Source organism: Scardinius erythrophthalmus (genome assembly GCF_964197995.2).
Source record: "Scardinius erythrophthalmus genome assembly, chromosome: 18".
NCBI lineage: Eukaryota > Metazoa > Chordata > Actinopteri > Cypriniformes > Leuciscidae > Scardinius > Scardinius erythrophthalmus.
In genome coordinates this window covers 4,597,033-4,611,740 of record NC_138238.1, presented here as the reverse complement: position 1 = coordinate 4,611,740, position 14,708 = coordinate 4,597,033, and the positions used below count along the sequence as shown (strand labels likewise).

Sequence of the window (14,708 nt, the reverse complement as noted above, 5' to 3'; positions counted from 1 at the left end):
GCTGTTATGGTTTTGTGCATCTCTACAGCCACCCGCTGATCGCGTGGGAACACACTGAGATGCACTAGGTGTTTGTGTTTGTTGTGCCGTTGAGACAGAACTTCATGCACATGATGTTTTGCTCATCATAGAGCAAATAAACAGAAACAGAAGCTACAGACATGTCAGATATATGCACATTTTATTTACAAATCAGAAACATTCCAATTAAATAAAATATATCAACATTTCTTCTACAAAAAAAAAAAAAACTGCATCTCAGAAGGCACTTGTTATAGTGGCCTAGGAAACAGACATGTGTGGACATGTAAAGTATCACAGTTTGGTGCAGATTTATCATTTAGCAAAGGCAGAATACATGTAAATGATGCAGCCCACGCCAAGCACTTGCTGATGCGTCCAAGACACCAGACAGGCCCCACTGAAATGATCTTCAAGCTGTGCAACTGAGGTGAAAGTGTATAGAAACAAAGTATATTGTTAGAACAGTTTGACCATGTACTCACAGAGCACATTAGAGGTTCGATGAACTTGAGCGTCCCTAAACTTCGGTTCCATCCCGGTTGTATATGAGATTATTGACACTGAAATGGTTGGAGAGCGAGTTGATCAAGCCACTGTTATTATGGGATGATGAGTAGTAGTTGAGTCTGTTGGTGTTGAGATGACCGGGTTCTGATGGAGGGGCGAGTTCATGTCCAGACATGCCGTGCGTAAAATCCCCCAAGTGTCCAGAGCTGACGTCTCTGCTTCTGATCCCGTTGCTGTTTCCCGCCATTACCGAGTTCATGTTACCGATAAAGTTGTTAAAACACGGGCTGTGCTCGGCGGACGGTGAGGGGGATGATTTGGGCTCGCTGGGGGTCGGAGAATTTTGGAGACTCTGCGGGGACGCGCTCATCAGACTCGCCGTGTCCGCCAATTTGAGCGCGTCCTCGGATTTTACAGACAGGCCACTGGCGTTTCCATCAGCTCTTCTTTTTCTCTTCCTTCTGAAGTTGCCGTTATCGAACATTTTCTCGCAATTGGGATCCAAAGTCCAGTAATTTCCTTTGCCTTAAAAAAAAGATAAAAAAAATGTTAGTGCGAAAAGCGCAATTATGCACGCGAACCAATTCCACATACAATTTAACACTAACTTCTATATGTGTCAATGAGAATAGAACGTTCAAACTTACCAGGGTCATCCTCATCCCGCGCAACTTTCTTGAAGCAATCATTCAAGGACAGATTGTGTCTTATGGAGTTCTGCCATCCGGCTTTGCTTTTCTTATAAAAAGGAAAGTTGTCGGCCACATACTGATAAATCTGACTGAGGGTCAGTTTCTTATCCTGAGTGTTCTGAATAGCCATCGCAATCAGCGCTGAATATGAGTACGGCGGTCTAACCATCTTGAAAAGTTCTTGCTGACTTGAAATGGAAAGCCACCCGAGATCTGCGCTTCCGAAGCCGGTGGGCGGAGGCAGAAACTGCCGCTGGTTCGACCCAAATCCTGACTGAATGTAAGACCCTCCGTTCGGGCCTGAGAGATACGGGGAAGAGCTGATACCTGGGCTGTTCATCCACAGGTAAGGGTTGGTTGTGGGCGAGGTGTACTCGCCGAGTGAGTAGCTGGAAGGATGCGCAGGTGGCCTTTGCGCGTGGTGGTGGTGGTGATGGTGGAGGTTCTGCTGGTACATGCTGAAGTTGGTGTCGCAGTACACGGTCATGTCCAGGATGTCCTGCGCGTTGTGGTGCTGGAGGGGACTGGTCTGCTGGCTCGACGGCTGCTGCCCAAACGCGTTCATAATCCGTTCTCCCTCTAGAAACATGAAGCGAGCTGAGTTTCGCCGATCAAACCTGCTGAATGTGCTCGTATCTGAGGGTTTACCCTAGAGTGCCCGAGTAGGCATCAGGGGAGGGTTATTTAACCTGTGCAGTGAATGAACTGCTGGTTGGCAACCCCTCCCACTGTCACACTTCTCCTCAATTAACTTCATCCAATATGCGTAGAGATCATTCATGTGATAAGCATTTGGGATCCAAGGCAACTGAACACAAAGTATGTTTAAATGCAAAAAAAAAAAAAAAGCTAAATTATTTATCTAAAGAACATATCTAGTCCTACAGTATATTTACATATAGGCTACACACACACACACACACACACACACACACACACACACACACACACACACACACACACACACACACACACATATATATATATATATATATATATATAACAAAGTAGGCTAAATCAAATTCATTCAGAATATAGAGGAGATGCTGGTTGTCACACTTTTAATTCCATATAGAATATTCTCAGTGTAGATCAGTTTATTCAAGCCTTAACGCATTGACTAAATAAACAAAGCTGTATAACATTTTCCTTATGATGCGCAGTTATTTGTTAAAATAATGTTGTCATTGTGCTATTTTTTTTTTTTTTTTTTTTTTTTTTTTTTTACACAGGACCCTGTCATTTAAATAGCATAACCGTTTGTAAACAGTAAAAAATAAAATAACAATTGCCAAAAATATTGTAAATAATAAATTGCAAACATTTTAAAACGCGTGAAAACTTATCCTGTTAGTGTTGTTTTTATTGTGTTCTCTGGTTTATCCATTGCAAAAAAATATTGTGATGCTGGAATTTTAATTTGGATCACAGCATTATTCTAATGTAAAACGACTGAACTGAATTGAAACCAACACACAAAACAGCTCCTAGAGGGAAAAAAATTATTTGTGCAAATGGACTTTTGACTCAAAACCTCATTGATAACAACTAACCCTATATGAACATAAAACAAAAGAAGAAAAAAAGAAAATAGGAAAATAAGGTACAAATCAATAAAATGAGATGTTTAGTTTAGACAGAAGTTAATGAACACTTAACATAAAATTAGTCCAATTGATGAAACGCCCCCCACACACTATGCAAATATACAGAACATCTATCACCCGAACTCAATGAAGTTTCGCTTGAATTTACAAATGGATACGACAGAAGAATCTAAATGAACAGAAATGTGTTGTTTTGGGGAAAGTGTTCCGTTATTCAGCATTTGCATTAGGCTACTAGATTAAACTTACTGCTACTTTTCTGGCTGTTTTAATTTTTTGAAAACGCACAGGACATTCATCTTACGAGAACATCTGAAAAAGAGAAAAGAAGTTAATGCAAATTATAAACTATATCTATGGTCTACACTGGAAATATTTGTTTCACTATAAATGTTATAATTTAGTCATAGTCATATATATATATATATATATATATATATATATATATATATATATATATATATATATATATATATATATATATATATATATATATATATATATATATATATATATATATATAAAACCTATTTATGACTATTATTAAATTATAACATTTATAGTGAAACAAAAAAATGTTTATGATTATAATCTGTTGAATATAATTTTACTAAGGTCTTTTATCGTTTTATATATAATTAAGTTATTTGTAAACTATAGTTCAAGATTAAACTAACATAAAGCTTAACCTTTAAAAGGTGAGGAAGGGTGAAGAAATGAGATGATAGTATTTTACGCTTTACATCATGTGCATGTCATTCACATTGTGATTAAACTAGAGGTCTTTAGACCATGCAGTGAAGGCGAATATGTTTCTCTATCGCCACCTTCTGTCCATTTGCAGAACACGAAATGCTCACAAGATGTAGCAAATGACTCGATGACAAAATGACAGAAGACTGACACACAATGGCCAGCAAACCCTAAAACGGCCTTTGTCAGGTTTTAAAATGTTTAATCTTTTTGACACCAGAAAAAGTGTTTAACAGATGCTAATTGAGGTCTTAATCGAACATAAGATATTACAGTGTATCATAAGTAAATAAACAAACAAAAAACTATAACCCAAATGTTTGCTAAAATGTCCATTACATTCACTTAATTTAATTTCAATTTAAAATTTGCCATTGTTTCTGGCATATAATTTGGGCAAATAAAAAAACTACTAAACTAGTTTTCATTGTCATCTTATCATATAATGAAAGTTGTATGCAATGGATACATTTAAAGGAATTCAACTTTGTTACCTGATGTTATGTTCCATGGCATCCTCCAGGGTTATAACTATTACTATAGTAAAGAAGCAGCGCTGAAGTACAAAGTTACCTCGAATTAACACTCTAACTGCATCTAATCGCTGAGACCTTCAAAACCTTCATAAACCTGCTGAAAACCACTCTACAAATCACAGACACAAAGGCACTTACCAAATAATATGCATTCTATTAAAAATCTTTATCTATTTAATTAATTCATATTTTTAAATTGCAACACTTCCATGACGGTCCCGGGGGAGCCAAGAAAGGGAGCATTGGCACCATGTCTTATGCAGTGACCTGAGAGAAAAAAGATAGTCAATTCTGTCCAAAATAAACAACAGATAAAAACAAATAATAAAAAAAAAGGATGCAGCATTTTTAAAGGACAAATTGAGAAATTTTAGAACTTATTTTAGATTTTTTTTAATTGCTTACACGCAAGTACTATATGGCTCCATTTCTCCAAACTCTACACACAAAAACATCAAACATCTCTTTCAAAAGCAAACACTTCATTCATAACTAACTCTTCTTAAAGTGTTGTTTTTGCATAGTAACTTTACACACAAACCATCAAATGATTAGCCATATATACTGTATGCCAAACTACACACAGATGTTATATTGTGCTATATTGTGTCTTTTGCTTCTTCAGTGTGCTGTAGATGTATGTGCACAAATACACTGTATATACAGATTGTATGCATAATTGATAAACTTTACAGTTATTGAACTTGACTTGGGCTGAATAATGCCACTGTTGGCTTGAGCTGCTTTTCAGGAGAATTTTAATTTGTTATATTGTGAAGCCACTTTTGAGAATCGATTTGTTCGTCTAGGAAAAATTTCTATATTTAAAACTTTAATTCACTGCCATTTTAAATGCCATTCACTGCCATTATAAAGCTTGGAAGAGCCAGGACATTTTTAATATAACTCAGATTGTATTCGTCTGAAAGAAGAATATCATATACACCTATGGCTTGAGGATGAGTAAACCATGGGCTAATTTTCATTCTTGGGTGAACTAACCCTTAAAGGACATCCTCCACACGACTTTCTTCATGAACGACACCAGCATCAACGCCCAGACCACCACTAAGCTCACAGCGGCACATAATGTCATCTGTTAAAAGAGAAATAGTTGCAGTTTACACTTTTTACAGTTATTTATACACGGAAAGCCCAAAATAGAAAATCAACATCTTACAATATCAGGAAATAACATTGGAGACTTAATTAAAATATGTTTAATGCTCTTATCATATCTTAAAACCATGTGGGGTTTTTTACCATATGCTTTATGGTGTCATACGGAACAACATACAGCGGATCTTGAGCTTCAGAACATGTTTCAAAGTCCCCCTGTGATGAGAATCAAGCTTTTAATGTTGTTTATGTGGTGTTTTTAATACTTTAAGACCATGTGCAAATTCATAAATCAGCACATGCTAAGTATTTTCTCCTCAAAAGAGAAAAAGTTTTTCGTCTCAAAAACGCAATTTGAAATCGCTGGTGTTTCTGACGTCACAAACTACCTTGTAACCAATCAGATCAACGTGTAATCGTCAACCAGTGGATCTCTGAGCTGAGTGAGTGAGTGGAGGCGGGGCTCATTTGCATATTCATAGAACCGCGTATACTAAATGAGGCAAGAGTGTAGAGTTACATTCAAACTATTTTAAGGCATGAATTAAACAAAAATTCAAGGAAAATGAGGTTTGAATATGTAATTGTTATATAATGAGTTTTAAGGGATACAATTATTGACTACAGGGGGACTTTAAGGCCCGTTTATTAATGATTCCCTTTCAGGAGAAATATCTGATGATATAGATGATATTACAAATAACAGTCCGTAAAGACAAAAATCATTAGCTGAATAAATACATCCAGTGAAAAACATATACTATAGCCTATCCTCCCGAAACCCAGACATTTTTTTCATGTAATTACATTGTTTAGACTGATACTTTTTTTTTACATTTTTGAAAAAATATATTTTATTTTTGTTATTCTATATCCTCTGTAGTGGACACCAGGACTCACGACAAAAAATAAATAAAAATAAAAAGACTTGAAATAACATTGGGGAAAATGTTTTTTTTTTTTTTTGGTTTCAGGATTTTTTTTTTTTTTTTTTACCAAACTTTGAATAAAGATGATTCTCAGCTACGTTATGCAAGATATAATGGAATTAATTGATATATTATTTTACTTAATACAATATGTGGGTAAAATGGCCATAAATGGGTAGTGCCATTCAATACAGTGTAACTAAACTGCATCAAATTTGCATATTAATGTGTTCTTGGGGCAAAATCTAATGGAAAAAGAAGTGTAGTAATGTACATGCAGGTAATATGTGTACATGCAGGTATAATATGTATATAAAAAAATATAGAAACATTGTGGAGACTATGTATTTTTATCCAAAATAGTAGGCTAAAGTAAAAACATGCTTAAAAAAGCACAAAAAGAATGCATGAAACAAGGGGTAAGAATACATATAGGCCTATTTTAACAGACAGTAGCTACACCCATGAATTGTAATTTAATTAGGCCTATAGTCTATGTAAAGTCTGACCAGCAGATGGAGACATGACTTCATCATGATCTCTGATACTGAGAACTCACTGTGATACTTCCCTACTATATACAGTAGTAGGTGAAAAACATTATGTGATAATAGAAGTATGTCAGAATTCACAGTAGCCTACTCATAAAAGTGTAGCCAAAAAGTATTCAGACATACTTCTTTTGTCACACACTGTTTTTTTGTTTTGTTTTTTTGCCTACTAATATACAGTAGTAGGGATGCGATGTCAGATGCAGCCTTTCTCTAATACTTTGAGTGTAAGCGTCTTCCATCATTCATCACTTTCAGGAACTAACATGCCCCGTTTTCTCTTCATGTCTAGTTAAACTTTACAGTGCAAGATGTTACGTACTTGTTTGTAAAACAAAGTGTTGCTCATTTTATTGGTGCAGAGATTAAACGCAGTTTGTACAATTTTTAAAAGCGAACGCAGTGATTAAGTAAATTAACAAAAATCTTTGAAAACTTGCGGTGTTTACGCCCACTTGAATACTTCGGACATACTGTACGTCATGTAAGTAGACAAGTGGTCAAGTGTGTGTATTTAGACAGGCCCAATGACACAATTTCTCTGTTACTGTAGAAATATAGGCTACAAGAACTCAAATATCAACACCAACATAAAACCTTGACATGTGCATTGATATAAAATGCTTCTTCATGGTTATGAACAATGCAACTTATAAATGTGGGTGTATTTGTTTTAATAAATAACAACATTCCCTCCTTTCTTAATCTAATAACATCACAAACAGTTCGTTAGCAGTGCAAAGCTTTAGCATTTGAAGAAGCATGCTGGAATCTCACCAACTCTCTCTAAACGTCTGTCTCCCCCTCGTGGTGAGTCAAGGAACATGTGATTTAATTCACAGTATAGAGATTTTTAATTTACTGTTACAGTTTTCACACACCAAACAATATAACGTCAACCTTTTTTGAAGAAAAAATGCAAAGCTAAAACTAAATAGCCAAATTCTTCAATAAATAATATCTCTATAAATGAGCAAATAGGCTTATTGCTGTGTTATCTACAAACATGCATTCATTTTTATACCATACCAATTAAGCAGGACCATTTATGCATGTTTAGTTTGAATGTCAAATGTACATCAAATGTACAAAAGTGGGTGAAGATAAACATTTTTTTTTTTTACCCAACACAATCTTTTTCATCTAATGTTGTCAAAAAAGCTCATTGTTTATTAAGTTGAATACATATTTTTTCCTGAGTTAGCAAGATAGAAATAATAGCATTATATTAAAATTCACTGGAGTAAAATATGTGACAACTATAGCTTCAGTCTCCCTAACAGACAATCACGATATGGATCAGTAAAAAGTTGATTTTCCAGCAAAAGGAGCCATAAAGGAATAACAGGTTTACTTTCACTATTGACACTGCAGATCTAGATTAAACCCGTCATACCCCATTGAATGTGAGAGGACATACAAACATTCACCTTCTTGAAGAGTGACATTCCTCTGTGAATTATTTCAAGTCAAAATTGAAGCCATAATTAAACTCAAGTCAAAATTGAAACAAATGTAAAAGCTGATGGGAAATGATATGCAACAGCATTTCCATCCTCAATGACTAGATTTGCTGATTAACTTTCCAGAATGAGGGATATTTTAATGGCAGGGATATTTGATTTAAGATATAAATTAACCAGCTGAACTTCTTTCCTTGTATGAGTTACATATTATGATATTATGGTCGTGTCTTTTGGATTCTTCTGAAGTTCAGCTTCACGCTCGGCAGACCAGACTTGACCAGCTCCTGTAGCTGAAATAAAGATTGACTGATAGATCAAAATTTATGGATTGTCTATTAGCACCATAATAAAAAAAAAAAAAAAATATATATATATATATATATATATATATATATATATATACATATATATATATATTTGAAGAGTTCAGATGCAATGATCATTTTTATCAAGCTTGTTTATTTAAGTTCAGTAATTTCACTTAAATGGCAATGAAAATTACCTATTAATTGTCATTTAAGTGAAATTTCTGAACTTAAATATACGAGCTTCATAAAAATGATCATTCTAGAAGAAAATTTCAGATGGCACTTAAAGGTTTTTGCATCTGAACTCTTCAAATATATATATAGCCTATATATATTTTTTTTTTCCAAAAGCACAACTGTTTCCATCATTGATAATAACTGAGTATCAAATCATCATATTAGAATGATTTCTGAAGGATAAGACACCAAAGACTGGAGTACTTGCTGATGAAAATTCAGCTTTGCATCACAAAAATAAATTACATTTTAAAAAAGAGAACCATTATTTTAAATTGTAATAATATTTCATAATATTACTGTTTTTTTTTTTTTTTGCAGGCTTGATGAGCATAAGAGACTTCTTTCAAAAACATTAAAAATAGTAATGTTTCCAAACTTTTGACTGGTACTGTATATATATATATATATATATTCGGTCCATTAGTAAGTGCAACTTACTTTCTCTAAAACATTCTCAATGTTTTCACTCTTTGTTAGGTCTGAAAATGAAGTAACTCTCAGTTGAACTCCTATGATGTTCTCTGAGGGAAACAAAGCACATGATTAATAATTAATGTTAAAAAGTGTTTACATTTCCATGCATACTTTATACTGAACATATCGAAGAGGTCAAAAAGGAATATATTATTTGACTTGAATAATGAAGAATTTCACAACACTGCCTTGAAAACAACTTGTTTGTTTCCAGGAACATTTAAATTTCAGCATTTGGCAGATGCTTTTATCCAATTTTAGGTTGATTAAAGGTTTTGAATGTGATTGAATCAAACTCATGACTTTGACATTGCCAAAACATCATATGATGCCACATAAAAACAAACTAATAATACTAAAGATCCTAAACATGATGGCAATTATGTACCTTGCAGATTATTTTGATCTGGTCCACCGTCCACCTTGAAGGCCCATCGACCTGTAACATTTACATTACTGGAGTTCACAAGGTTTGGAATAAAACTCCCATTGATTGATCCAGGAATCACAAAGTAGTCCGTGGAGTTTACTGTGTCATAACCAGCCTGCACAAACAAGGAAATTACTAATTATTGAGACAGAACATCAAGAAGAGATAGGCGTAATTTGTTCTATTGATGTATAAGGCATGTTTTACCTGCACCCCATAATATGTCACAGCGCAGTCACCATAATTCATGAGAATGAAAGACAAATCACCGCCCGAAATTAACACCACTTGAAACGATGCTTCCTGCAAAGTATGGGAACAGTGAATGTCACAGCAGCTCTGAGAATAGTGTAACCTTGAGCCTGAAGGAGTTTTAACAAACTAACTTACTGTGCCAGAGTAATGTTGGTATTCAACTCTATCCCAAGTAGCAACAAGGACCCAAGTAGCCGTGAAGCTCAGATCCGGGAAATACTGGTTTATATCCCGAGTGGCTCGAGAGAGCACACTTCCATTTGAGTACTGCTGATACGAGATGCTGCCATTCAAACTGACGTCAACATCTATCCAGAGTGGAGCAATGATGTCTTCACTTCCATTGATGGGAAAGTACTTCGGGTAGTACTCTGACAAAGACTGGTTGAATGTAAGGTGCCCGTTACTATTAACCTGGGTAATAAAAGATGTTAGTCATGCATGTCACATTTTTTCTCATTCACCATTTGCATTAGCAAAACAGAACTGAATTCTCACATATGTCTTGTTGTATGTGCGGCCAAAGAACACAAAAGGTCTCCACAGGTCGACAAGAGTGGAGTTTTCATCTTGAACAGCAATACCAACAGTGTCTCCCGCCACTGATCCGAACGGATAGAATGTAACCGGCGCTGCAAGACAAACAAGTTCAAACTCCGATGACGATAATCTCAGTTTATGTTTTGTATGTTCTAGTTCTAAGGTCAATAATTACCTGTCTGTGCTTTTGTCACCCTGCCTGCTGAAAAAATAAAATAAAAAATTTGACTACAATTTTAAATAGAATGTGATATTGTCTATTTCTTTGTCATTCCATGAAGGATATTATTCATGGTAAAACTCACTCAGCGAAAGGACTGATATGGACATCAGCAGATATTGTGAAACTGGAGACAATCCCATGATAAATATTTGGATGAGGTCAAAGATACCAGAATGTCACTGCTACAATTTCACAGAGTAACTAGAAAAATCACAACAGAGCAAAGCAATATTAATACTTATATCATTTTTGATTTTATAATAATTTTCTGTTAACTTTAACTATACAGATATACATAGACATAGCATCACAGAATAAGTTGTCAAAACAAACAACGCTATAGACAAAAATTTTGATGTTTACCTCAGACGGCTTCATTGAATATGCAAGAAGCACCTTCTGAAAGGTCCAAATCGGGCCCTCATTATCATAGCGCTGAGGGGAGTGACGTGTTCAGTGTCTGACAGTCAGTGTCTGTCAATGCATTCTGAATAACCACAATGACTGAAATTCTCACTAAACAACTAACAATAGAAGTGAAAGAACTGCTTGACTTCACTTTAGATGAAACACTTGTTTTCTTCAAAAGTTCATCCCTTGAAATTGTGTCTGGGCTATTTTCATGTGCCAGATTAGATAAAGAAATCAAAAAGGTCATGGTGTAATTTGCAAAGAAATACGGGATATAATGCATTCTTGCATAATTTAATTATGTTGCTGTGTGAAACAGTCCCACAACACGCTTTACATGAAAATCAAGAGATACTGATCAAGGGAGTGACTTTATTGCAACAGATGTTTTTGTGCTCACAGCTGATTGGTCCAGTTTCGTTTTGAGATCTCATACCGAGAACATAACCTGCCGTGGAGTGAAAGTTACTATGCCTGAACACAGCTGAAAGCTAAGTCACTTTCATGGTGCCTAAAACCCATGGTTGGCAAAAACTAAACTAAAACATTCCTGGCTATCCACCTACACTGCCTTCATGGTAAAGGCCTCGGATCTCTAGATAGACTTAATGAGTGTGTAGCAATTCAGATGTTATGTCCTTAAAGGGACACTATTTAGCTTTTCAACCTTCATAATATATTTCCAAGACCCTTGTGATGGTACATCGACTTACAATAGGTTGAATGACATGTCTGCCATAGCCTGACGGGGTCTGTATCGCTTTTACTGGCACTACGTAACTTCGGGGTTCGGGTAGTAACCTGAGCACAAAAAGAACTGCAAATTTCGACTGCTTTACGGCATACGTCACTTCCCCCACCACTTCCTCAAATTTGGACGTGAGAGGCCAACATAGACAGTATAAGAAGTGGACAGTATAAGAAGTGCCTGCGAGCTTCTCCTCCTGTCTGTACGGTAATCTCTCTACTGTGCGACAGAGAGTCGAGTGGTTATAATCAATGATGTTAGCCTATTTTTACAAAAACTGTTTCTACGGGGCCATAATAACATAGAAGGTAATGGAGCCCTTTATATGTTGTCGTGTTTCTTTAGAAATAAATAATGGACAAATGGAGTCTTTAAATGCCTCAGATGTCAAAGTTATTCGCTGTCAAAGTGAAGCCAAAATGAATGGGAGTCAAGGAATGCTAACGCAAGTGAAGTTCTGCTACAAGATGGCGGCACGCGGCCGGCTTCAACTTCCGGGCGATGGATTACCCGCCTGGAGGCCAACCAGCATTTGTTTTCGGTTTTCGTGCGTAATGTTTTTGTCATGGGGGCTGTTTACACCTGGCCACTTCACGCGTTTTCTCAGATCGGATAGCTATCCGTGAAAAGACCAGGTGTAAATGCCCTCCGAAACGCATTCAAGACGGATTTGATTCCGATCGCTCAAACCGCTTCAGGAGGAGGTCTGAGACGCATTCCAGATGAAACTGGACAAGTGTAAATGCATCTGGATGTTGAAACCACATATGTAAATGGTACTCCTCCCAAAAATGCTAAAAAAAAAATAAACGTGTGAGAGCGTGTTATAGGCTATAATACAGATATGACGACGCTACTGGAACACGCATCACCGCAGATGAGCAGATGAGCATCTATTCATCAAGCCAGCGTGCAAACTATCGCAAATCACAGTGAAAGTAAGTCGCAGACGCTTAACACACAATCATCATCATTAAAAGTAAAGAAATGAAATGATCTTACCAGGGCTGTTACTGCTCTCTCTTATTGCGGTCTTTGATTTTCAAATTTGAGCTGATGATCAATAAAATGCAGCTCATATCTGTTGCTTTCGGTGACATGCACTCCATTAAATCTGCATATAGCGCGGGAATTGGAGATCAGATTTAAATCCGTTTCACAAAAACACATTTATGTGACCAGGTGTAAATGGAATTGTTTTGATAAATCAGATTGCTATCCAGTCTGAGAAAATGCATGAAGTGGCCAGTAAATAAATCTAGTATTTGTAAACTTGTTTGCGTTCTATGTTGTATGTTGTTGCGCTTGCTTGTAGTATGTCGTTTTTTTTACGATGCTGTTCATTCATCCATTGTTGATAATTAGACCAGTCCAATAATTTCCACATATGTCTAGCTAGCTTTCTATTATCAGAGCTGTTAACAGACTTGCTAACAAACACTCGTTTCTCTTACGTGTTTTTTGCGTTATGTGTTATTGCCTAGCTTGCCTCACAAACTAGTTTGCCAGCTGAACTCAGGTGTTGTGAGGTGTATTTATCATGTAGTCCTGAGGGATATCAGACGATGCTGTTAATGTTGATTCCTGCGATTATCATGAGAACAGTTTTCAATATCTCACATAATTATCAGGACATAAATAAGCCTAACGTAGAGGTTGTAAATAGTGTAAACGAGCACAATTTGCAAACTATTATGATAAATTGCAATAATCATGTCTAATGACATCATAACGGCCAATGTACGACAATTTACGACAGTGCAAGTATTCCACAGCGACTCTAGGGGTCGCTGTTTGACAAAAACACAATTTCTACATAGTGTGCCTTTAAATAGAAAGATTGGACTTACCGTTCTTCTAAGCTGCTCTTGCACCTGTGGTGGCGGGTAAGAAGGAAGTTTGACTGATAATTACTAGCACTGCCTACAGAGAAAAAAAATTCCTGGCAGGAAGATTTTTTTTTTTTTTTTTTGGGGAACACAGCCAGCAACTCTTAGAAAAACAAAATTCCTTCAGAAATAATAACAATACTTTATACAGGCCTGTACACTCTTCACATCTAAAAAACAACAGCAACAACTAAAAACTACAATGGTACACGATTCAGTGCCTGCAACATACTGTATCAAAAATATGATACCATTCCCCTGCACAATGGTATCACCACAGTACTATTTACAGGTACAGTGGGTTTTTTATGGTTTACACATCAAGTGTCTATCACACTGTTACGGATCTATGAGGAAGGACTCAAATGCAGAACTTAGTGATCAAGGGTTTATTTGAAAGACAGCAGACAAGACAGGATATTGTGAGGGAGAGGAGGTGAACAGTCCAAACAGTAGGCAGGGATGAGGCACAAAGACAGGCAGGCTGAGAGAGCGACTGCTGAATCCAGCCCAGGATGACAGTAGGCGGGAAGGTAGACACAGAATGGCAGCAAAAGATATATTCAAGCACAACACAAACATAGAGACATGAAACAAAGACAACACAGACAAAGCTGCCAGGGCAGAATCCTGACACACACACACACCCTGAGAATGTCTGCGCAGAAAGCGTGCTCAGAAAAAAATAACAATGACAGTGTAGTACTATGTAATATTTAATGCAAATGGATTTATGCCCCAGCTCCTTTTACTCAAATAAAGTGCTTGAGTAAAAGTACAGATACTCTAATAAAATAGTATTCCAGTAAGTACTTCTTTTCAATTTTACTTGAGTAAAAGAACAAAAGCCCTTGATTTTGAATGTATTTAAGCATTAAAAGTAAAAAGTACTGATCGATTAATGATTACTTTGTAATTTAGGCTTATATACTTTTATATTTAATAATTTTAGATTATATATTTTATATAATCCTATTGGTTAAACATACCCGGGGAAGGGGGGTTG

The 14,708-nt window shown here is 36.1% G+C and overlaps 2 protein-coding genes across 2 annotated transcripts; both read right to left on the bottom strand.

Annotated features, from left to right (window-relative positions):
- Nucleotides 1-541: 541 nt before the first annotated feature.
- foxi1 (forkhead box i1) lies at nucleotides 542-1,812 on the bottom strand (the record flags this gene model as incomplete). Its single annotated transcript, XM_081393734.1, has 2 exons — nucleotides 542-1,056; nucleotides 1,179-1,812. 2 exons carry the CDS (start codon nucleotides 1,810-1,812, stop codon nucleotides 542-544), a joined length of 1,149 nt encoding a protein of 382 aa, XP_081249860.1.
- Nucleotides 1,813-5,123: 3,311 nt separating this feature from the next.
- LOC308706842 (sushi, nidogen and EGF-like domain-containing protein 1) lies at nucleotides 5,124-10,846 on the bottom strand (the record flags this gene model as incomplete). Its single annotated transcript, XM_081392708.1, has 7 exons — nucleotides 10,737-10,846; nucleotides 10,607-10,633; nucleotides 10,390-10,523; nucleotides 10,027-10,305; nucleotides 9,844-9,939; nucleotides 9,595-9,751; nucleotides 5,124-5,215 (listed from the first exon to the last, which is right to left on the bottom strand). The coding sequence occupies exons 1-7, from the start codon at nucleotides 10,792-10,794 to the stop codon at nucleotides 5,124-5,126; spliced, it is 843 nt and encodes a 280-aa protein (XP_081248834.1). The 5' UTR covers nucleotides 10,795-10,846.
- Nucleotides 10,847-14,708: the final 3,862 nt, after the last annotated feature.